General features: G+C 51.8%; 7 protein-coding genes across 7 annotated transcripts; 4 read left to right on the top strand and 3 right to left on the bottom strand.

Moving 5' to 3' along the window:
• Positions 1-1,001: 1,001 nt before the first annotated feature.
• BDP81DRAFT_395495 (uncharacterized protein) lies at positions 1,002-3,208 on the top strand (the record flags this gene model as incomplete). The annotated part of the gene is made up of 6 exons (XM_060588072.1): positions 1,002-1,088; positions 1,167-1,418; positions 1,518-1,633; positions 1,704-2,265; positions 2,340-2,538; positions 2,598-3,208. The coding sequence occupies 6 exons, from the start codon at positions 1,002-1,004 to the stop codon at positions 3,206-3,208; spliced, it is 1,827 nt and encodes a 608-aa protein (XP_060443628.1).
• Positions 3,009-6,156, bottom strand: BDP81DRAFT_376885 (uncharacterized protein). The gene is made up of 5 exons (XM_060586760.1): positions 5,855-6,156; positions 5,710-5,805; positions 4,995-5,662; positions 3,923-4,943; positions 3,009-3,873 (listed from the first exon to the last, which is right to left on the bottom strand). The coding sequence occupies exons 1-5, from the start codon at positions 5,976-5,978 to the stop codon at positions 3,287-3,289; spliced, it is 2,496 nt and encodes an 831-aa protein (XP_060443627.1). The 5' UTR covers positions 5,979-6,156; the 3' UTR covers positions 3,009-3,286.
• Positions 6,157-8,831: 2,675 nt separating this feature from the next.
• On the top strand, positions 8,832-9,380 carry BDP81DRAFT_430671 (uncharacterized protein). Its single transcript, XM_060590632.1, has one exon. The coding sequence runs from the start codon at positions 8,942-8,944 to the stop codon at positions 9,344-9,346; it is 405 nt and encodes a 134-aa protein (XP_060443626.1). The 5' UTR covers positions 8,832-8,941; the 3' UTR covers positions 9,347-9,380.
• A 3,665-nt stretch (positions 9,381-13,045) lies between these two features.
• On the top strand, positions 13,046-14,956 carry BDP81DRAFT_322771 (uncharacterized protein; the record flags this gene model as incomplete). Its single annotated transcript, XM_060584726.1, has 1 exon — positions 13,046-14,956. A coding segment is annotated over one exon (1,911 nt), but the record flags the coding sequence as incomplete, so codon positions are not given.
• Positions 14,957-15,645: 689 nt separating this feature from the next.
• BDP81DRAFT_430668 (uncharacterized protein) lies at positions 15,646-16,781 on the top strand. Its single transcript, XM_060590631.1, has one exon. It carries the CDS (start codon positions 15,861-15,863, stop codon positions 16,458-16,460), a length of 600 nt encoding a protein of 199 aa, XP_060443624.1. The 5' UTR covers positions 15,646-15,860; the 3' UTR covers positions 16,461-16,781.
• A 482-nt stretch (positions 16,782-17,263) lies between these two features.
• On the bottom strand, positions 17,264-19,593 carry BDP81DRAFT_395490 (uncharacterized protein; the record flags this gene model as incomplete). Its single annotated transcript, XM_060588071.1, has 3 exons — positions 17,264-17,357; positions 17,418-17,732; positions 19,145-19,593. 3 exons carry the CDS (start codon positions 19,591-19,593, stop codon positions 17,264-17,266), a joined length of 858 nt encoding a protein of 285 aa, XP_060443623.1.
• Positions 19,594-19,882: 289 nt separating this feature from the next.
• Positions 19,883-21,183, bottom strand: BDP81DRAFT_430665 (uncharacterized protein). Its single transcript, XM_060590630.1, has 3 exons — positions 20,153-21,183; positions 20,011-20,082; positions 19,883-19,953 (listed from the first exon to the last, which is right to left on the bottom strand). The coding sequence occupies exon 1, from the start codon at positions 21,022-21,024 to the stop codon at positions 20,188-20,190; it is 837 nt and encodes a 278-aa protein (XP_060443622.1). The 5' UTR covers positions 21,025-21,183; the 3' UTR covers positions 19,883-19,953; positions 20,011-20,082; positions 20,153-20,187.
• Between the last annotated feature and the right edge of the window lie 2,393 nt (positions 21,184-23,576).

The following is a 23,576-nucleotide window of genomic DNA, read 5'->3' as shown; positions in this document are numbered from 1 at the left end:
TGAACTAAGGAGATGGACTTTCGCTGCTTGCTTCATTATCTTACTATTCTTTTGTTACTTACTCGCGTCTGCTGTTGAGTTTCTTTGTTTTACTCCGCTCGATTACGCTATCGGATCTTACTATGTCTCGCCCTCCATCTTGCTGGTCTTTTTCTTTGGATTTGTCCTATATGTGGGTTTATCATTCGAAAATGGTAGATGTACTGTAGCTTCTTCTCAAGAGGTCTAATGTTGAACTTTGAGATTTCTTTGAAGCCGAAACTCGACAGCCTCGGGCATCCTCAATTGAATGAAACTGGCCAACCTCTTCAGATGGCTCACTTTCGGCCCTGCTCTCATTTGGCAGACTTATGATCTCGCTCGCTGTGATGTGTTCAAAGGTTCAGCTCTCTCTAATGACCTAGCTCAGTATCGGACCTAATTTAAGACAATCCCGTCTCTGAGAGATCCTTCACCAGGCTGTGTATCCCGTCTCCAAGTGAGACTGAGAAGAAATGGGTAACAAAATCTCTTGCTGTGAAGGGCTGGATCTCAGATACAGGCGAAAGCGGTAACTAGCACACCTGCCAGCTTGGCTATGTGCCCAGCCTATGTTATCGCATGGGGGACTCAAGTGCGATTCTCCGACTTCAAGACTTGTAGCTTGGTTACACTCAATGCCATAACGACAGAAAGGATCAGGTAAAGAGCCCATCTCGTAACAGCTGCTTACTGCACAGCTTACTTCCTTAGCTTCCGGTTACGTGTGATGTTGTGTACTGTCTCACTCTCTAGCACTCGACATTCCTCGCCCCCGGGCCCCCGGCCCCCGATGATTCGCCTCCCGAGAAGTGTGGTAGAATCAGGCTGAGGATACTTGTTCAAAACTGATGATCTCCTCTCAAGCAAGGTACTGCTGCTGCTGGCAGCTGCATTCTCGCTACGTTCTGTCGACCTCACGGTTTTCGTCAACTTCAGTACACCTGCTTCACCACACACGACGGCACGATTTGGATGACAGCATGACTTTCGATACAAGTGAAATGGTAGGCTACGAGTGTAGCGAACGTAACTGCCCAGATACTGACCCTGACGTCAGTGGAATTGGCGTAAGTAAACCACCAACACCTGCCAGATGATGAAGCCAGTCAACCATCCATGATTCAAAGGACTGATATCAATTCAAGGTTATTATCGGCTTTGTTGGCAGCGGCATGGTGATTGTGCTGTTGCTTCTGCTTCACCTCATTTTCATCTACGACCCAGAGCTCGACCAATTTCGCAAACCCGAGGAACCTAAGAGAAAGGCTGAACATCCTAATTTCATCGACATGGCTGTGTTACGAAGACTTCGAGTGGCTCTGAGAGCGATTGGCCTTGATGTTTCTGATCTGAGTGGGAAGACTAGAGGCACTGCCTGGGAGAAAGCATTCAACAAGGTAAAGCATCTGTCTCTGTATTCATGAGCACAAGGATCCCTGGAAATAAGACGCAGCAGGGGTTAGAGAAAACTTGACTTACCTCAATCTACTCTACAGTGCATCCTTTCTATGGCGGATATCCAGATCATCACGGGCCTCGCCGTGTTGATTAGCGGATTCCACGGTCTTAGAAATATATCGGGCTATCACTGGCTCATGGTCACATATACAGCGTGAGTCTGAGTTCAACTCTACCCTAACCAGAGACTCAGAGACTCTAATTAAGCGAACTTCCTGCCTCAGATGGTTCTCAGCGGTCACTCACGTCGCTGCTCTATCACATCTACGAAATTACTACTCAAACCACCTAGAACGATGCATCTGGAGGCTCATCTTCATGCTCCTGGTCGTGATTCTCCTCGTCGGCGCTATGATAATCGGCGTACCGATCAAAAGCCACATGTCTGGGCCCTTCTGGTGGATTCAGACTAACCCCGCAATGAGCTTCTGGGAAGAAGACACCCGCCCCTGGAACTACTATATTGGAGAGAGTGAGAAACTGCTAACATTCGATCCCTCGTCTTACGGGGACAAGACGAACTCGTGTCTCCAGACTGCTCTTTCCGGCATGATGTTAGTGTTCAGCTTCATCTCGAGGGTGGTCAAGATGAGTCGTGGCACGTCCGCCTTGCTACGGAAACTCCGGCAAAGAGTTCGAAACAAAGTTGTTGTCATCGTCAAAGGTGGAAGAGCTCGTCGGTGGATTGGGTCTCCACCCTACACCTTCCTCGTCGCGAGACCAGTGGCTGCAGCGTGGCTCTTTGGCCGGGCATATTCGGAACTTTTCGGCTCCTTTCTAGCAGAGGTACATCCCACCCACTCTTGGAGGAAACACTGGAAGTGAGGTAACTGATATACTGCATGCTTTTGCAAATGCAGGTGTTCTGGGTGCTCGTGACAACATTCTGGGGCCTGACGCACCTCGTGAGGATTCGTGCGAGGGCGCAGGTCGCATTCGATTACAGCCAGCATTGCGATTGTCCAAGCAACGAAAACGACTGGTCCTTTGGCCAGGTAGCGGCGGTGGTGTTATTTTCAAGCCCGCTATTCATGGTCATAGAGACCTTTATCACTTTCAGTAAGTGGCTCTTCTTCCGAGTAACGTTGAAGAATGGTTCCGCTGAGTCTTTTTCTCAGATCCAAAAAGACATGGCGCGTCGAGATTGGACTCCCTGCCACAGACCGATGAGCCGACCGCCGCACAGGTTCCCGAGAGCACACGTAAGGAGACCGACGACCGCAACACCCCAATTGAGGTTACTCGGCTTTTGGACTCAGCATCAAATTGGGAATCACCGTCATTCCACATAGCGATTTTCGCCATCACCGGGTTCAACTTCATTTTGGTAGCCTTCATGTTCGTCTTCACCTTTGCATATTTTGGACGAGGCGATGCTCTACCCCGCCTCGCTCCTTGTCATGTGTTGTATCAGCCCCTCATCGGGATCCTAGTGCTCCTCGTTGGGCTAGAGTGGGAGGGAAAGGGCAGTCAAAGGCATCGTTGGGTTCAGTATTGGACATCTGGGTCGATTCTGCTCCTTGATCTGGGTTATATTGTGTGGGAAATCTCCAGCACTGCAAAGTCCTCTGATAGTTATGATGGCTATTTAAGGGATGAGAGTTTCAGCGTTTCCATCATGATTCTTATCATTCTTGCGGCGGAGTATAGCTTGTATAGCCTTGTTTGTGTTACTGGTCGTGTCTTTACCCGCCGGTTCTCGCGTAGAAGTAATATGTCAAGTGGGTAGAGAGAAACAATATCTTCATTCGAGATTAGAGATAATAAATAACCCGACAAAAACCGACACCTTGTCCGCCGGAACATATTACTTCCTGGAACCCAGATCATCCTCACTCTCATGAAACATACTCCTTCTCATGGTAGCAGTACCAGCCGGACTAACCGGCAACATCCTCGCACTAATGTAATCATCACCATCCGATGCCCCAGTTGGCGGGCTCAGCGGACTCGGGTGTCCGGGCGTCGGAGTCTCCGGCACCGTCTCCGGAATGCTACGTGGCTGCTCCCGAATAGCCGGACCGTCCTGCTCACCTCCCGACGAGGCAGAACTGACAGTAGCTTCGCTGATGTGCCGCAGGTGCCGCGCCTCTTGGTCGCTGAGACCAGAGACGTCGGACCCGACGCGTCCGGTAGAGGTAGCGGGCGCAGCGTTGCTGATGGGCGGCGATGGCGGACCTGGGTCGGGCGATTGGGCACGGGTCTGGTACCCGAGGACGCCCGAGGAGCGGGAGAGCGATGATGCGTTCTCGTTGGAGGAGACGGAGGCGTAGTAGGATGACTGGTGAGTTGTTGCGGGGTTGGATGTGCCACCGGTGCCAAAGTGCGTGTGCTTGTTGATGATCTCTATGGGGGTGAGACCTGTACCATGTAATTCTGGCGGTCGCGAAGTATCTGTTCTTGGTTAGTACTTCGTCAGGTAAATTCGAAAACATAGTCTTACCTGGCAGCTCTGCAATCTGGTTGTCGGCCATTTCGTGATGCACCTGTTGTGGAACAGGCGATGCCGCAGGAGCAGGGGGCGGCGTGCGGACCTCGGCCATATCTTGGGAAGAGGCTTCCTCAGTCGTGACAGTAGGCGCCTTGGCCGGTTCGCTGGGCTGGCCTCTGATCCAGGAGATGATTCTAGATCCATTGTCGTCGGTATGCGTTGCCGTCCCATTGCCTCGTCTAAGTATTCTACGACGACGCCACAGGCAGAAACCGACGAGGATGGCAGTGATGAAGACAAGGCCGAGAACGACGCCGAGAACAGGAGCGACCCATTTCGGGGTTCCTCCACCACCGCCGTTGCTGTTGTTGTTGTTGTCTCCGCCACCCGTGACGGTTGGTCGCCCGGGATCCTTGGCTTCAGTGTACGGGTACCATGTGTTGATCTTCGAGGTGACATAGGGTGTCGCAAAGATGGACGCCAGTCCTTGATCAGACCAGCCAGATGGCTCTGGAGTCGTCTTCGTCGCCGAGCCCTTCTCATCGCCTCCAATCTTGCTGCGGACGACGGTGGGGACGGTGTAGTTCGACCATTTCGTGGGGCTATACCCATCGAGCCACTTTGCACTGGAAAGATTGAAGACCTGCATGATGCCCCCTTCGAGACATGGTGGGAATCCATTACCAGGCATCGGCGCATAGCCGCCAATGACCATCATTTGGTCAGGGTATGGCATGACGCACTGATGACCGGCACGAGCGTGGAGAGCTTTCCCCTCGTAAACCTTTGTCCACTGGAATGAAGGAATCGACAGAACCCAGACGTCGTCGCTAAAGTCTTCTTTGGGATGAATTCCATCGTAACCGCCGTAGTAGTAGATGTTGAAGCTAGAGTAGTCCTGAGATGGCGCAAGTACAGCGCAGCCTCGAGTAAGGGCAGGTGGTTTTGTCCCGTCAACCTTCTGCTGGTACCACTTATCACCGGCTACGTCGTAGATGTCGATGGTCTCCATGAAAGCAGGACTTTCACTTGCCTATAAATGTTGTCAGATTGATAGAGTAGAAACCAGAACCGTGGAACTCACGCTCTTGACAGCATCATCGGACTTGTGACTGGAATTGACGTATTCGGGATATGTCACTCCGCCAAGAACTACGAGGATACCCTCAGCCCCAACGGGTACCCAGACGACCTCAGGATTTGCCCTGGCCTTGATACTGCTCGGTAGGGTCTGGTTGGAGAACGTCTCCAATATTTGAGTGGACATATCAAGAGTGATGAGGGTGTTGGAGGCGTTGGCGGCATTTAGAGACCGGTTCGTAGTTCCCTGATACATGTCACTCCAAAGAGGTGACCGCATTCCACCCACATACCAGGCCTTGTTTTCCGAAGGAGCACTGGCAGCCCCGCCATGGGAAACGTACCGAGTCACGCCGTTGTCCAAGGTCATTTGATCGCTTCCGTTGTTGAAGGCGGCCTTTTCTGCGCCGTACTCGTAGAGGCGCCATACTAGTGCCTTGTCGCCGGGTGGAGGGTCGTAAGCGTCCGTCGGTTTGGCAAAGACACCTCCATACAGAAAGAACTCGGCATCATTGTAAAGAAGAGCACCATCGATGGTATTTGGAGCGAAGCTATTGGCGTTACCACTTCCCGAAGGAGCTTTTGAGTGGGTATCGATGAGTTTGGTGATGTTTGTTGTTTTGTCGAAAGGCTTGCTGAAGTTGAGTGAGTACATCAGACCCAGAGGGTTGTCTGAAGATGTCAGAAATCGATCGCAGGAGGTGCCAAAATAGACTCACCTAGAGTCGTTGGGTTTCCGGTCGACCCATCCCCGTATGTTGGAGTCCAATACAGACTTCCACCATCTAGCCATAGCGTATCTCGAATGACGGCAGCTTGATCTTGTCAGATGTTGCCTAGCAGGGACGATTCGGTATTGCAAACCTCTTGGTGCGTACCAATAACACATGGACGAGTTCACTTGGCCTTTCTTAAGATCCCACCCATCATACTGGGCAGTTACGAGGCCCGCGACGGCCACCAGTAAGGCGGTATTCACAAGGACCATTCTCTCGACGGCTTTGTGATTTTTCTGATTCGGAAACGCGATAGGAAGAAATTCAGGCCGCCCGCTGCTGTCTCAGCGCATTGCGGCTGGTTATGGTGCTTCTTTTGGGAACCACACTGCGTTAATAGGAACGGTGGCAACGCTTCTCGAAAGCAGTGGTGGGAAAGTGTCAGAGTATGGGGGGGGGGGGGGGGGCATAAGCCCGGCTGGCTTGCGGCGGGAATGACTGGCGAAGAAAAGGGCACCCAGTCCGGGGAGGGGAAGTTGAGGCTGATAGTGCTGACCGTGCCTATGACTAAGTGAGGATGTCACTGGAACAGCGAAGTTGACCTCTTTGTTCGGAAGAAGGTGTCGAATGTTCGAGGCGGATGTTGAGAGAGCACACACACTTCGATCGACCCCGCAGTATCGCTCTCTCCGTGTATTCAAAAAGACGGACCGGTACGGTGGCAACGAGATGGAACCGGATGGGACAGCACGGACAGGGTCAACAAGTCGGCAGGAAAACTGATAAGGTGGTTGCCACTGGAGGATCTCGCCCGAGGTCTCACTAGAATTATGTAAGGCTGGGTCGCTGGACCACTTTGACTGGAGGCATGCGTGAACAAGGAGGGTAGAAGAAGAAGAGATGGGTGTATGCAACTCATCGGGCACTACTCTAGACCGGGCTCGGCGGTCCTTTGGAAGACCACTTGCACGGATGGGAAGCTCGTACCTGTTCACATGAGGGTGGGAGACAAACAACGAAATCATTGGCGGGTAGAGAGGGGCAACGGATGTCTTCGTCTGCCGTAGAGAATATTGCCGCTGACTGGAAAGTGCTCAGCCTCGTCATCCACTCAGAGCGTTCTTGCGATCCATGGCTACATTCAGCTCAGAATGTACGCCAACGAACCACAGGAGAAAACAAGGAGACCGGGGAAGACGCTTGTCTCACCAGTACAGCCTCTAATTGCCATAGATGTTGTTCCGAAAGGTCTAAAACTCGTATCAATGTTCGAGCCGAGGACAAACTGCACAACCACAGAAACTAAAGGTGTGTTGCAAGCAGGCTGCGACCTGGAACACAACAGCAGCAGAACCACCATGTAGGCAAGCAATACGGTGTTCTTGGCATACGGTGCACACACCGTCCATCCAGCACCACAAGCCTCGCAAGACCAGGCGGACAACAAAGACAAGCCAAACAATACGTTGTGAGTCGGACGAGATAACAAAGAGACGCCGCAGGGAGAAATTCCAGTTCGCAGTTTGCTCCTGTGGTATTTGCTCCCAGTTGTTGCAAAGCTTGCTGAACCTTATTGTAAGCAAAAAGCCGTGTCTTTACTCATAGTGGTAAGGAAGCCGAGGCAAGGTGACTCGTCGATATTCCGGATAAAGTTGCGGTTCCAGCGGGACACCACTTCGAGAGAGGTGACATGGTTCGAGAAGGCAAACTACGAGTAGGTGCGTGAGCGGGAGAAAAATTCTAAAAACATGTTGGACGCAGCAACATGCTGTCTGTGCCTCTGATCACCACGTTGGTGCAGCGGTCCCGGCATCAGCTTGCATAGGAAATGGTGTGGTGGCAGTGGCCATTGCAGGGGTTGAGCATCTGCAAGTCAGTCAATAGACGGGTCGCCAAGTTGGACCTGCGAGGTCTGGATGGGACCAGCACAGTTGAAGCTGCGGGAGCAGGCGAGGATCGGGGACAGGGACGTTCGGATGAGCTGCTTCGTTCGAGTCTCCAGCCTCCCAGAGCAGGCACGGATAAAGAGAACGGATCATTGAATGGGGAGGAAAGATGACGGTGTCAGCCCTGTGGGATTGACCAAGTAAGACTGATCCTTGTAATATCGACTGTCGGTGAGAAGGATGGGTGTCTGAGCCTCTGAGGGCGCACAACGTCCCATTGATAGATGGCGTGTTAGATTCCGATGAGGCTCAGGGTAAGATAGAAGGCGGCGAACGAGTAGACAACCAACGAGATGACTCCGGGCGGTATTTCTGATCCAAAGACCTTATTAGAAGCGGAGTCGTAGCCTAGATTCACGATGCCGACTTGGCCGGTGGATGGAAACATTTGTTGGTGGACGGGGAGGTGAAGAGAGAAAGGTGGAAACGAAATAAAGTACCAAACGGCGTCGAGGGAAGGTGGAGTGGCAGCCAAGTCAATACTACGTATGGTTTAGCGTTGATGAGGTAATGAGCATCCAAACCAATCACAGCTTCTACTTTGGGAAGGCTGGAAGTGTGGATAAGCACACACGGAAGCGACCCACTGTTGCCCATTTACCCCTCTTTCCCTCTCTTAGCTTGGATCATCAAGCTACTCCCAAAACGGTATGGCTCCCACGAGCAGTTCCTCCCATAGGGCGGGAGCACGTTTCCCCTGTTCCTGAGCTAACCTCCTTCCGCCTTAGTTCATCTCTATTGTCACTCATTCACTCACTCATTCCCCTTGTTCCTGGTCATCTCATCCTTCTGTGCTGACACCTCCGGACCTCCTCTCATGCTCACTCGCATTTTCTCATCAGGCTTCAGTATTTCTCGGTCTAGCCACTCAGATCACCTCCGACTGCACGAGGATTGCACATTGTGGGCGGTGGCGAGCAGAAATATCCCCTCTCCAACGCGAGCCATCGAGGCTTGCAGAGCTTGACAGATGTACCGTGATCAAAGACACGGCCAAGGATCAGGTCCCTGCTGGAAATCAGGTCTCGATCCTTCAATGACACTGGAATATCTCGCTGTGAGGAGATGCTCGTGCTGACTGGCTCTCAGTCGCAGCTTCCTGCTCGTCGGCAATACGACCGCAGAGGTGGAAACAACTCTATGAGGATGAGAAGCATCTCTTGCTCATGACTTAAGGTATTCTTGATTCGGGTCTTCTTCCAAGGTGGTACCGTGAAACCCGCCATCGAATCAATAATCAGACGGCTCTAGAGACACGAAGTATCGTCATCCATTCACACTCTTGGATCATGCTGCAAGGTTCACCAGTGGCACCTGCTGTACTACCCAGGTTTCTTTTCGGTCTCACCCGCTGCACTCGACCGGGCAATCACTCTCTCAGAAACCAAGATGGCAAGATCGTTGCTCTGGCACCGACGACCGAGTATCCGCAAGGGGCAGGCGGAAGTTGCTTCCCAGCTTTTCTCATTTGCACATTGATCGGGTTTTCGGTTCATGTTTATGTTCTTTGCCACAAGTTGTCACTCGACCAACCTGGTTTTCGTCGTACCTGGCTATCCGAAAGCAATATCGTCTGCATATCTGGGTCGATGATCTTCAATCTTCTTCCCCCATGCCGGACCTCGACAGTTGCAGGCGCTTCGCATCCCGCATGCCTGCCACCCTCCCGCTTCCCGGACATGCCTAGGCTTTAAACTTACGGAAGTCTGCCCGTTACGTTACTTGCCGTCTCTACCATCTTTTGGTGTTCAAGACCTGGGCCCATCCAACGAGGCAATATTGCACACAGCTTCGAGCCTTCGACCCTGGCGTGCAGCTCGACTGTCAAATCTTGCGCAAGAGGAGCAAAAGCCAGCCACTCAGGGCCCCCATCTAAGCAAAAGTCCCTTGTGTGCGCATCGGTCTTGGCCCTTGCCAATGCCACCCGCCTCCTCCCAACCCAAGGACGACAGTAACGGCCGGCCGATGCCGCCCCACGGCCGCCCAACCTCACTTCATGTGGCTCAGGCGCAGATGGGACGAAGTCCGGCAAACTGTGCGTAGCTCCCTCTGAGATCCATCTGTCTTACCCTACCTTACTCTTCGATTCAGATTTTCGGCCTTTCTGTCTTTTCTCAGACTGTTCTCCCACCTGGGGTCCCGTCTAGTTTCCCCGCCTCGCCAACGTAAATTAGGCTTACACAGTCAGGTCATATCTTCCGAATGTGGTATCCAGTGATGCTGCCGCAAGATTCCCGCAACGATTTTGCGTCACGCATCTTGAATTTGGCCTACAGGAAAGTCTTTCTGTAAGCTGCATGGCCAATTCCTCCCGGGACGCGTACCCAAGCAGCCAAGTCACGAGCATCACATCTCGCTCCTGCTCGGTTTCTTGGACCCGGACCCGTTTGCCGTTGGTGTAGCGACCTCTTTGACCGTTCATATGGCCTCCGCCTGCCTTTCAAGGAAACAGCTTGCCAACCACGGTCAATATCCCTGCCGTCATCTCTGCAGGTCGTACTAGGGTCCTAGTGGGCCGTCACACCCCTCCTCTAGTGTCCACATTCATCGGCTCTCTCGCCTTTTGTGCTCCATTGCGCTCGTCCCGATCTTGCATTTGCCAATGGCAGTCAAGCGAAGCCTCATGGCAGAGAATATCGTCTCCATTTGCTCCGACTGCCGTCCGAGGCACGCCCCTCCAGTATGTGGCACATCGACACACGAGAGGCGACGGGCCTAGAGCTTAGCTCCCCATGTGGTTGGGTTCCTTCGTCATCCTATGTCCTTGCCTCTCAATTGTCCTGTTTACTTAGCCAACACCCTCCCTCCTTGCCTCGAGAGTTGAGCTGGCGAGATGCCGAGCCTATAGATCGCCCACATTTGCCAACACCATCTTGGACGGAGGTCCCGCGGAACAGACATTGCGCTACGTAGCTTACGAGGTACGGATTGCTTTCTCTGGCTAGAGCTTGCGGGGAACCTCATCCTGCAGTTGACGGGAGTCCTCCTCGTCCTGATCCTGAGCTCAGGTAAGGCTGCCTTGCCAACTCAGCTCTTCAGCCTCCCGTCTCCCGACTGTACATACATATGAGCCCCCCAGGTACCATCCTCACCTTCTTTGAGCCTGTTCTGCCCCCAATCCCCAACTGGCACTCGTTCATGTGTGTTCAGCTTCGACCTGCGGCTCTCCCACACTCGTTAGTCCATTCTCGCAACGCGGCCAGCTTGCATGCTGCATTGATACTGGGCACTCGGGATACCATTGTCTCTCGTTCGTCAGAAGCTCACGGCAATGCGTTGGACATCACTCCTGGCCTTGGGGGCCTTGGCCGTCAGTGTCACGGCACAAGACGGCGGAGCGGTCTTTGCGAGACAGAATGATTCCTATTCTGAGCCGTCTGGCGCATACTCGGTTGCACCTCTGCCAGAAGCCTCATCTTCGGCTTCACCTGAGCCATCTCCGTCGCCTGGGCCTCAGTCCTCGTCGGGACCGGCTTCTTCAGTTGAAGCCCAGCCCGCTCCCACAACCACCAGCGCCGACAAGAAAACGCCAGATTATGGCACCGACACCGATGACTGCAGCCACTGGGCCTCGAAGTGCCCTTGGGGAAAGACCGTCACCGTTACCGAGAAAGAGGTCTCGACTGTTACCGAAAAGCAGGTCTCGACCTTGACCGTTGAGAAGCCGGTTGTTTCCACGTGAGCCTCCTTCCTTCAAGGAATCTCGAAAACGATATCTCTAGAGCCCGCCCAACTGACCCCAAGTAGTCTCACGATCGTCTCTAAAGAGACCGTGTACACCACACAAGCCTTCACTACCACAGATTACGAGACAAAGACGATTGTGAAGGTTTCCTCTTACCCCGTGACTACCACGGTGGCTCTGTAAGTATAGGGGACTCCCCGCGAACATCCTTGCCTTGGACAAGTCAGAGCCGCCAATATCCCGATCATTTCCAGTGCACCAAACATTTCCGGCTCCTTATTCTCTTCTGTCTCCTCTTTAATGACACCGAGGTCGTCGCCGTCTTCTCAATCCGACAAAGGTGCCGCTCTGTTGAAGAGAGACGAGGAATAGGGGCCGAGACGAAATGCGGAGGGCAGACGGATCACAGGTCCATGACTTGCGATTCTACATATCTGAGCGCCTCATTGATTCCTTTTCCATCTATCACATGGTGCGGTTGAGTATGGGATAAAACGGGCTAACTCGCCTTAGTTGCGATCCTATAGATGCGCCTGGCCCGACCACCTCCGCTGTGCCAACATACGGAGGCGAATATGGCAGGAATCGGACTCCCCAGCAAGTCTGCCGGACAACGACGACCACAATTTGGAAAACGAGCACGACAAAGGTCACGGAACTAATCCCAGTTCCCACCACGATCGTACAGACGCAGAAGCAGACGGTTCAGCTTCCTCCCTCCATCGAGACGCAGCAAGTCACGCAGACGCGAGAGGTTACCGCTACTCAGATCAAAACTTCCGTCTCAACTTTAATCTCTACTGTTGTTTCGACTGAGGTCATTCCAACGACTGTGGTCTCAAGCAAGACTCAATACGTCACCACCACGTACACGACTTTGAAGACCTACTACTTCACGGATACCATTACAGAGACTCAGAAACAGCCAACAACGATCTTTGAAACCAAAGAGCGAACCGCAACAGTCACTCAGCCTGTGACTCGAACGGCCATTCAGGTATCAACGACTACACTCATCTCGACCCTTGTCTATACAACAAGCATCCCGTACACTATTACCTCGGATCACACAATCACCAAGACTTCCTATTCGGTCTCAACTTTCACCAGTCTCGTTACCTACACTTCACCAGTGACCATCACTGCGTCTTACACAGAAGTACAAACGGCAACGGCAACGGCAACGGCAACGAGAACCGCAACTATTACGGACAAAAAGACAGAATATCTGACTTCTTTGACGACGATCTTCGTCTCAACAACTCTATTCGAAACCCTCACTCTGTCAACAAGCTATCCAGTGACTGTACCGATAACAGTCACCAACGATAGAACGATTCGAGAGACGTTCTACTCGACTATCGTGGAGACTTCTGTGAGAACGGTAGTTTCTTCCTATCCGGTCACCCGAACGGTCACGAAAACCTCGCCTCCGGAAACGGTCACTCAGCCTGCTTCAACCGTCACCCTTCCGCCAGTAACAACTACGACGACGATTTCTGGGGAGGCTGTTACAATCACCTTACCTGCTTCGACCATCACCATTCCTGTAACCGCCACTATAACGGGGCCCAGAGAGACGGTAACGCGTCCCGCTGAGACGATTACCCTGCCGCCCGAAACGGTTGTCACTACAATTGCCGGCGAAATTACAACCCTCACCTTGCCAGCATCCACAATTACTCTGCCGGGAGTCACTAATGCCATCACCGTCACACCTCCTCCTGCAACCATCACTCTTCCCGGATCGACTGTAGTTTCGACCGTTGCAGGCGAGCTGACGACAATCACCTTACCCGGAACCACATTGACTCTAGTTAGCACCCAAGTGAACACAATCACTCTACCTCCCTCTGTGACGACTCTGCCTGGTTCAACAATTGTAACCACTGTCGTCGAGACTGCGCCTGCGTCAACTTTGACCATCACTCAAGGCGGTTCTATAATAACCAGCATCGTCCCAGGGCCGACATCAACCGTCGTCTCGACCTTGTCGTTGCCTCCCGTCACCGTTACCTCGCCACCGGTCACAGAGATCACGGCTTGTCCTGCCCCATCAAACACCCCCGGACTGAACCCTACGGTCGAGTACAATCCCAAGTCAAATCTGACGTGGGGCTGTCAACCTGGATATGTCTGTAACCCTCCCAAGCCCGCTGGTTGCAACCTATGGGCAGACCCACCGGCAGATAATTATGTCTGCGCCCCGCAGAACTGTATTCCAGCACCGCCTGTCACTCTGGCAAATTGGAAGGAGAACGAGACAGGTTACTACCCAGCGAACGAGGGATACTTCAACCTAAATCCGAATGCCTTTGGTCTTCCCTTTAGCATCTTTGAGTACGAAATCATCGTTTCCAAGGTGAAGGGTAAAAAGGGACACAAGAAAACGACAATCACGACTGGCAACTGGGCTTCAGCCACAGAGCTCACTCATTTTCCTCCGACTGCTCAACCCACAATCACGTCGTCCCCTGCTCCTACATCCTCCGCTGAGATTGGTAAACATGCCTACAAGCATAAACAGGAGGGCAAGACCTACGAGCGTCGTGCTTTGTTCAGCAAACGGGATGTTACGATCGCTCCTGCCATCTGTTTCGACAATTGTAACAATGTTTACATCGAGGTCCAGACCGTCGGCAAGAACCCTCAGATTTGCGAACTGAACTCTGCCTTCAATGCGACTCTCGATGCTTGCAGGCAGTGCGTGAATGAAAACGACCCCTCCGAGAATAAGGACACCCTGCGTGTCTACATCGAACCGCAGTTCCAGCAGTGGCTAGTTTACTGCACCGGCGAGGCGCCGCAGACTTCGTCCACTGCAACTGTGCTGCCACCCCAGAGTCAAGCAAGCGGCACTGCTACGCTCACGACAGCAAGCCAAGGGGCCGGTTCCAGTGACACTTCGGCCGTCCCTATTCCAGGGTCAACCACAACCACCACTGCTCAGGTGTCCACCACTCCTACATCCACTCCGACTCCCACGCCGTCACCTAGCACGAGCGCGGTAGCGTCTTCTACACTCTCGACTGCCAGCACGGTAGGAAGCTCGCAGTCGGCATCCAGCTCCAGCCCTTCGGTCTCTCCCACGCCATCTGACACGACTTCCGCAACGACAATTAGCTCGGGAACCACCGCAGTGACTTCTAGCCCTTCAGCAGCGACATCTGATGCCAGTTCGGCTGGTTCAACTTCTGCTGGAACTTCCACGTCGACCGGAAGCCAAGCCTCGGGTTCTCCAAGTGCGTCTAGTGCTCCGAGTACCTCAGGTACTTCAGTTGCTTCAAGTTCTGCGAGCGCTTCGGCAAGCGAATCATCGTCCTCCACGGCAATTTCACCGTCAGCACCATCCGGGACAGCAACAAGCGGTGCTGGCTCGAGTCCATCCGCCTTAAGCCCTTCTGAGTCCGGGTCTGCCACTTCAAGCACTACGGCCGGATCTGCATCCACAGCCACTGGCGGAGCTGGAGTCTCAACGTCTGAAACCTCGGCACCATCCTCGACTGCGTCTTCTCCCAGCACCACTACCACAGGCCCCGTCACAGCCGCAGCAGCGAAGCCCGCCACTTCAAACATCCTCGCCGTACTGGCGCCGCTCATGGTTCTTCTACTCCTCTAATTCGCATTCAATCCTTCTGAACACTACATAACATTCTTCTTCGTGGGTTTATACAATTGGCGGTAAAAGTTCATCGTTTTATTCTATACATTCCTTCCCAAGGTCCTGGACCATCATCATGTTTGGCGTTTTATTGAGATGAGACTTATGATTCGGCTTCGTTACAACGACTTCACGACACTTCTTAAGACTGACGAGTAATTGGCATCATTTGGCGGGCATTTATTTGGGCAACTTTGCATATTTAATGGGGGATGCTTCTTTTTTGGTCATGATACCCTTACGCTCCTTACGACGCGCGACTTTGAAGGCTATGAGCCATCACCCAGATACGACGAGGAGCTCGGCGCGGCTCTTTGCGGCTTGGAAGATGATGGAGGTGGCGATTATGATTGTTAAAACTCTGATTTGGGAGGGAAAGTAATGGGCCGGGGCACTGGATGAGGCAAGGTGGCCTCGTCAATGCCCGGATTGTGTTTGAGATATCCATTGCAATAATTTGTGTCTTTCTATTCAACGCGTTTGGGTACTGCCTGTGACGAAACCTCTTATCTGTGAGTCACAATAGAAAAGGCCATGTGTCCTGACCTGGGAACTATTGGCTGTGTTCGTGGTTTGCTTGGCACGACTAATTTAGCACCCTGCCATGCGATCGACAGCGTCCATCTCCTATGTTTCATGGATCTGCCCCTCGGCTTCGAACTTACCCAGACCTTTTCCAGACAACGTGTCCCCATTCCCAAAGCTAAAGTTTGATGTTAGGCAGACTGAATTCCATCTACGTTTACATGGGTCTGGATAAGTATATAAGTGCTCGCTGCCCCAGGCTTTGAGCAACCAGGCTATCAATGAACGAATCATTCCCCTTAACCTCCAGACGACTCCGAAGCGGCCAACAAACATCATGAAAGTACTCACTACAGCTTCCCTCCTCTTTGTCTTCTCTTTGCTTTTCCAGGGCCTCGCGTCAGCTTGGGATCTCCCATCTTTCCAGGTCCTACTCATCTCCTCATGGCTAGGCAGCAGCAGTGTAATCTCGCGCGTTCCTCAATTCGTTCTCGACACGGGTCATCCGTGGCTCACCACTCATGCCCACGAACTTTCCAGGCTTCCGGACGTGACATCATTCATTTGCACGCTCTCGGCCGACGATGCCTATTCTCAAGATGGCGTTACATATGGAAAAGAGAGCTCGGATGTGCGCGAGGGCCTCGAGGTACCAGCGGATCTGTTCCACCGGCTCGAGATCAACAATTACCGCGCTGGCGTGAGCCGCTACGGCTGGAAGAATTTTCGCAATAAACTCAAGGAGATTAAGGCGTGCCCGAGGGCACTCGCCGAAGTTCGCGACTTGACGGTCGAATTGAGGTGGCAGACCCTGGGCGATACCTGGGACCACCCCGCCGCGAAATCGACGCCTCCCCCAAAGCCCGTACCGGCGCTGTTCTCCGAGGTCATGGGGAAGATGAAGAACTTGAGTACGGTTGATTGGTTGATTGGTTGATTCGGGGAGCCGACGAGAACGCTGCCATCGGAAAGGCCTTTATCAAGGACGGGACGCGGTTGCCTGGTGTGAAGCACTTGGTGACGAGCATGAATGCGCCTTGGCTTGTTGACGCTTGCCCTTCACTGACCTCACTCGAAGCGAAACGCGATAGATTTGTCTGGGGAGAAGAGGGGTACGTGAGGGATGAGGCCTGGTTCGCGGCCGCTGGGAGAGCCAAAGGTCTGAGGAAGCTTGATATGGGAAACGTCGATTAGATGGACACGATGACTGATTGTGAGTACCTGGGGCGCGGGAACGTCCACGTCATTTTCATTCTAGCTAATCTACAAACTCATAGTCGTGATCAAATATGCACCGCACATTGAGGAGCTTCATGTAGGTCTTCCAATGCAGCTTGATAGGGTTGGCTGGTCCCCAAGGGACCGACTGCGGGTAAGGACACTTTTCTTTGCCTCTGTTCATCCGTTACCCCTCGATGGTTGATGTTTCTATGCGTTGCTAACCAACGCATATTACGACGCAGGATCTTACAGAATTACTGTCACTTCTTCCCAATCTCACACGGCTTTACCTTCCGCGGGCCGCGGAACTAGACCTCGGCGCCCCAGGGGGGCCGGAGTGCGATAACGCGTACATGGGCGAAAGAGGAGCCGAATATTGGCGCAGTGACATGGCTTGCGATCTCACGGCCACGGAATTGGCTGGGAAGATTGTAAGGGAGGAGTTTCCGAGGTTGAAGGAAGTCCATGTCGGCGCGTTTTACGGGAACTTCACTACGGATGCTGAGGGAGAGGAAGTCATTATCTGGGATTTGACTGGGGGATTGGACTGGGGGAGTGGACGAATGGTTGGATGAGAAGCAGGTGGCCTTTGATCTTGCCGATGAGCTTTGAGCTAGATTATGCAATAGCAACCGCGTCCCACCCGACGAATCTTGCAAGAGGCGGTACATACGGCCGTTCTCCTTCTCTCGATACTGTATCTGACATGTTGAGATCCACCGCACCGTCGCTTCTTGTCCACGAGGAGCTTTCGTCTTCTTCATCAACGTCCATCTTGCTGGCGTTGTCTGGCATAGAATTGACTAGGCCATCCCACGGGAAAGCATCTTTGAGGATCATCAGGAATTTCCCTGCTCCGTCCATCGAGGACAGAACCAAGTTTTTGCGATTGCCAAAGACGGCTTCGTACCACAGAATGGTGAGGAAATGGTCCGAACGGGCGAGAATGCCCAACTTCCAGGAGTAAATCTTGCGTAGGGATGATGCCCTGTCATTTAGACAAGCAATCATGGAAGCTAACTCATCCCTCCATGGGTCTCTCAGCCAATTCTTGAAGTTGCTTGGCTCATATTGGTGACAGAACGCTCGTAACTCGGCCTTTGTCGGTGGAAACCCGGGTATCTTGAAGTGCTGTCTTTGTAGGTGTGATGCTGCCTCTTCGAATGTACGATACGTTGTTACATTCCTACATTCTAGGCAGAATGAGTAATCTTTTCGCTCATTTGTAGTAGTGTCTTCAACGAACCACCGTCTTGAAAGCTGTGAGCCGGTGCACAAACCCTCTTCTACCCGACCCAAGCCCCCTTCGATCATGGCTTCTGGTACTGGAGCCCAGCTTGTTGGAAATGCCCGGTTGGAACTGACGTTGAGCTTCTCCTCTAATCCCGCCGCTTCATACAAGGCCTTAACCAGTTGCCGAGGATGGTCCCGGCCAGAGAAGACGCGCTTGGCTATTCTCTCCATGGCTTGGTTCATGTCTCTAAAATCACGTATGCGCGATCTCGGACGTGTTTCGAGGTATTCGGTTTCCGAAAGTAGTTCCAACATCTTCTCTTCTGTATGAATCGAAGTCGGTGGCAGATCTAGAGGCTGAGGTAAGCCGGCGAGATCTTCGAATCGTCTACCTGATGACCTTTTGTTGCTTTCAATAAAACCCCCCATATCCTTGTCGTTATAATCCAGAGCTGGACGTTGAGCAGAATGGCATTCGCATAAATGTAGCTTGAAGCCTGACAGTGAGTATTGCTGTCCTTGGTCACAGGCAGCAGGTGCGTGTACATGTGTGATATGCCTTGCTTGCTGAAGCGATTCGCTAATGTCGAAGCGTTGTAAGCAAAGTATGCAATGAACCAGATTACCAGTTTTGCCCGGGACAAAGTAGTCGTCAATGCCAATGGCCGCGCCACAGGACCATACCGCCGACGTATGTCTAGCTCTGGAAGGACCCAAAGGACTGCGATAGTCTGAAACATCACCATCGTGACTGCCGTTCACTGGAGATGAGTAGCTAAATATTCTCAGTGACCTCGTCTGAGAATGGGTTTGACTGAGTTTCTCAATGGAACTACTGATCGAGCCAGCCAGGCCGTAGATACTGTCGCTTATTGCCGTCAGTGACCGCCGCGTTTCCAATCGATGCTCTTCGATTTGGGTCTCAAGCTGCCTCAATCGATCATCGGCAGTGGTTGAGATGTGGTCCATCAATTCTTGGTGCTGAACGGCTGATTCCTCTGCGGCGGTAGTCAATGACTCGTCGTTCATGGCGTTTGATTGTAAATTGAGCTCCGTCAGCTGATGCAGTCCTTCTTGAACAGCATCAATCCTCGCCAGCCCTGCCATAGAAGAGGCGCTATGAACCAGTCGGTTAGCTGATGAAGTCTGGTCGACCGATTGACTCACGCGTTCAAGACACTGATGTCGAAAATCAACTGGGAGCGATGGGCCGTCAACTTGATTTCCATGTCCGAGATGCCCCGGAGGCGCTTGTTTTGAATGATGTCAAGGAACTTCCGCCGCTTAGATGTCGACTTTTTGACGCTCTTGTACGACTTAGACCATTCGTCGAGGTCTTTACCGCAGCGCACCAGGTGAGATCGTAGTGTAGCGATGTTCGGCTCCCAAGATGTCTCGACGATCGAGGGAAGGCTTCTTTCATAGGTCTGAAGCAAAGCATTAACGTCTTCTAGGGTCTCAGAGAGAAGCCCAACTTTTGCATTCAAGGACTCGGTCCGAATGTCCATCTCTTTTGCAGCCTGAACGAAATCATTGAGCTTGATGAGACCATTGACGACATGACCGGCGATGGAAAGTAGCCCAGCGATGCTGGCCGCCGCGGATACCGCCTCCATGTTCGCCGCCTTTTGGGTGTTGTGAGATCGAGTCTTCGAAGAAATGGGGGAAGGGAAGAAGTAGTTATGTAGTAGTTGGAGGCCTGGTCAACTGCAGCACCTGCCATCCATTATGCATGCACGATCATGCAGCACATCGAAGGGAACATTGAGAAGTGAGATACTATTGGCTTGATGGCTGTGTACGGAAGACGTGTGCGGCTAATGAGGGGGCTCATCAACGGGCGCACCATGGCGAACCATCTCGCCTCAATGGGTGCTTATTCTAATTTGTCGCAGCCCTAGAAAGGCCTGAGATATCCGTTGATTCGATCGGGATTTATTGGAAAGTTGATGACACCAGTAGAGGCAGTGAGCTACCTAAGCAGAGTTGTAAGTAAAGTTGTGTGGCAAACCGGTCGAGATGGAAAATCGCACCGGGTTTTGGTAACAATATGGGGAGATTTCCCAAGAAACACCTAGGTATTGCGATGATGACTAGAGATTGAACTGCAAGAATGAATTAGTGATCATACCTTGCCTCACTTGTCAACAAGACCCCTCAATTATCTTTGCTTACATCAACTTCGTCTATACAGCTTGCGCCCGGGAAGTCTACTTGAGGTTCTTGATAACCAGTATGTCGTACGAAGCAACATTAATACCGAGGTCGTCCCAGAATTGTTCTCCCTCGAAGACCGCATCATCACGATGGCTGTATACTGCCCCGTCGGACTGTATTGTACAAGAAGAAGAGTCCAAAGCTTCCACCTGTTTTTCGAAAGCTCCAAGCAAATCCGGAGTCCACATACTGCCCCATAACCGAGAACTCGTGGTATTGCTTTGGCTTGCTTGCGCCGTGATACTCGAGAAGTTCGACGATATATCAAGGAAGGCGCTGCATCTAAAGACAACCAGGAGATGTTCTGACTTGTGTAGAACATCCAACATCCAACAATCAATTCTGTCTCTTGTCGACCATCCTTTTCTCAGCTTTTCGAACAGGCTTGATATTTTTACCCCAGCGGTAAGCATGACCCATTCGGTAGAGTCGTTGGGACACCTCCTCTCGAACTCAAGGCGACAGTGCTGGTCAGAATGGCACAACGCACGATGTTGAAGTGCCTGCTCCGAAGTCGAGTATCTCGTTCCATTTTGGCACTCTAAACAAGACTTATATGACTTAACGGAGGCCTTCATCCTAGAATCAAATGAAAGAAACCAGCTGCCGAGGGGCATCGGTTTTTCAAGGTCTATAGAGGTGGACCGGCAGTCATTATTTCCCTGGGTTGGGGGATCCTTTTCGAGTAAGATACTGGGTATCGATATCCATCTATTCACGGGCGTTCTGTCGAAGCTGACGGATAGTTCTTCCACCAGATTGGCGGCCTGATACAAGATAGCGGCAGGCTTGAGGGAGGTTTCCGCCGAGAAAACCACATCGGATAGCATCTCCAAGCTTTGCCGCAAGTCATTGAGAGTGTTTAGTCCATTTGAAGAAGGTAAGTTGTCGACGTCGACGAAGCCAGACAGTAAGGATCTTAGTTGACTCTCTAGAATCAGAGATCCCGTGGAACCCTCCAAGTGCCGTTGCTTGCCACAAAGGGACTCAAGTCTCTCATCCTTATATCTTGATTGATGACGATGAAAGCTTCCCTTCATACATGGAATGTTCGCGGAGACGGCATCCGAATCGGCCGCATGATAGTCTCTTAGATGACTCTCAAAGCTATCCCTGTGCTGGTAATGTGCACCTTGGTCGCATGTGGCGAAGGTGTGGGTATTAACCATGTGTCTCGATCGTTCAAGCGACTCAGGACCCCCAAACTTTTGGTCGCAAAAGGCACACCGCATTTGGCCCAATCGTTGGTCTTCCTGGCTTTCGATGAAGTAATCGTCGATGCCTATTGCTCCAGCACATGTCCGGCCCACTTCACTGAAAGCCGTTTGTGTCGTCGGCTTCGCCTTTTTAAGGGTCCTTTCGAAAGGCTCGGTGTCCTCTATCGCAAAACTGATGTCCGATTCACGTCTTCTGACTTGTCGCATTGGCAAACGGGTGAGCTGCTTAAGAGATTCAGCGATACTGGACATGTTGTCGCTCATTTCTGAGAGTTGACTTCGAGTTTCGTGGTGTTCTGATATAAGTTGTTGCTGGTAGCCTTGAATAACGTTCGAATGATCCACGCTTTGTTCTTCGATCCGTACAATGACACCAGTTACTTTTTCTACGGCCTCGCCAACCCCAGCAATCCTGTCCAATCCACCAAGGGACACCTCACTGAAAGAATGCAGTTAGTTATGGCTGTTTGGTGATCAGTTAGATCAAACTTACATATTCATGGCACTCACGTCGAGACAAATCTGCGATCGATGACGCGACAACTTAGCCTCCATTTCAGATATCTCCCGGCTTCTCTTGTTCTGTATACCATCGATGAACATACGGCGCTTCGAGGCTTTCCCATCTTCAGGTCGTTGAGATCCGGTCCAAGCATCCAGATCATCAGCACATTTCTCAAGGTGTAATTGAAATCTAGCGCAGTGTGGCACCCAGAAGGTTGGATTGTCGGCCAGAACCTTCTCGTTCAATGTGTTTAGTAGCGATTGGTAGTCAATAAGTATCTTGGAGAAGAGGCCCGCTTCTTTCGTCAAACGTTGAGCGCGGGTACCTGCTTCCTTCGCATCCTGTATGAAAGCGTTGAGCTTTACAAGTCCGGTGAGAACTTGCCTCGCGACGGACAACAAGCCAGCGATGCTAGCAGCTGCGGCGACTGCTTCCATTTTGCGAGGCTTGGTGCTTTGTCGAAACCCAGCAAAAGGTCTGGAGAGTGGGTGACGGCGGTATTAAGAACGATGGCAGCGGTCAGCCTGATGGTCACCAATGGCATGCACGATGCATGTGTTGGCCATCCTCATTGGACAGCACTCGCTCCTCTGCATTTCTCATGGGGGGCTCGATACAGTCACAGCTTGGGCTGGTCCTTGGCAATTGACTCAGCCTCCATTCGTCGCCTCGCAGGTTGCCTTACGAATGGCGAACGACTCTTTTCGGTGTCTTCTTCCTTTGCATGTTAGCTAATGCTGGCCCCCTGCACTTCGTCTGCGAGAAATCGGAGATCATCAATGCATGATGCCATCGATCTATATATCCATGATTGGATTTCTGGAATTGGAATAGATGTTGCAGGATGCGGTCTTGAAATCAAACGGCACCAAATCATTGGTAAGAGTTTCGGATACGTCTCCCAAAGAGTAATCTGATAGTTCGTCTTGGAAGACTTCCTCAATATCGTATCATTGGTAAACTATCATCTTGAGAGTATTGTCCCTCGTTCCTCGACGCAAAGTCAAAGACGGATTATCGGTCCGAATGCATCAATGAACTCAAACGCTTCAATGCATCTAATTCTTGTGAGAAGGAACATATGAGCGCCAAGTACAAAGGTGAGGTCAAAACCTATATTAGCACAAAGAATTTGTGAAGATGGCCAAGCGTCCTCGAAAACAACAAGAGACTAAAGGAAAATAACTAGCAAGGGAGACTTGCGGATGGCCCTCTCCTTTGTATTCAAAAAGAGAGGACGGTAAGTGATTTTGAACGTGGATGACAGAAGATGAGAAATAAGTGCAAAGACATGTCCACATGAATGAAACAAAAACTGTACAACTTTTGGCAGAAGCTCTCGCAATCCGTTTGGAAACAGGTCTCTGGAAGACGCACTCACCGTATTCAAGTTCAGACAATACCTCTCCCAAACACGACGAGTTGACTAACACAAGTTTGCACGACTGAACCCACAATCTCTTGGACCAAAGCTGCTCAAGACTTCTTGAGCAACTCCCTTAACCAAATGCTACCAAGGTCAAACAACGGCTCCTCAAGCCGTCATCCACCGGCGCAGCAACAAGGGCAGCAGCCATCTACCTTCTCCAACCTAGATGTAGACCTAGGTCCCTTGGAGCAATACAACCGCGATCCACATGATCACGAATTCGGGCCAAAG

This window comes from Colletotrichum phormii (assembly GCF_030913505.1).
Source record: "Colletotrichum phormii strain CBS 102054 chromosome Unknown BDP81scaffold_13, whole genome shotgun sequence".
Lineage (NCBI taxonomy): Eukaryota > Fungi > Ascomycota > Sordariomycetes > Glomerellales > Glomerellaceae > Colletotrichum > Colletotrichum phormii.
This window is presented reverse-complemented; position numbering and strand designations above follow the sequence as displayed.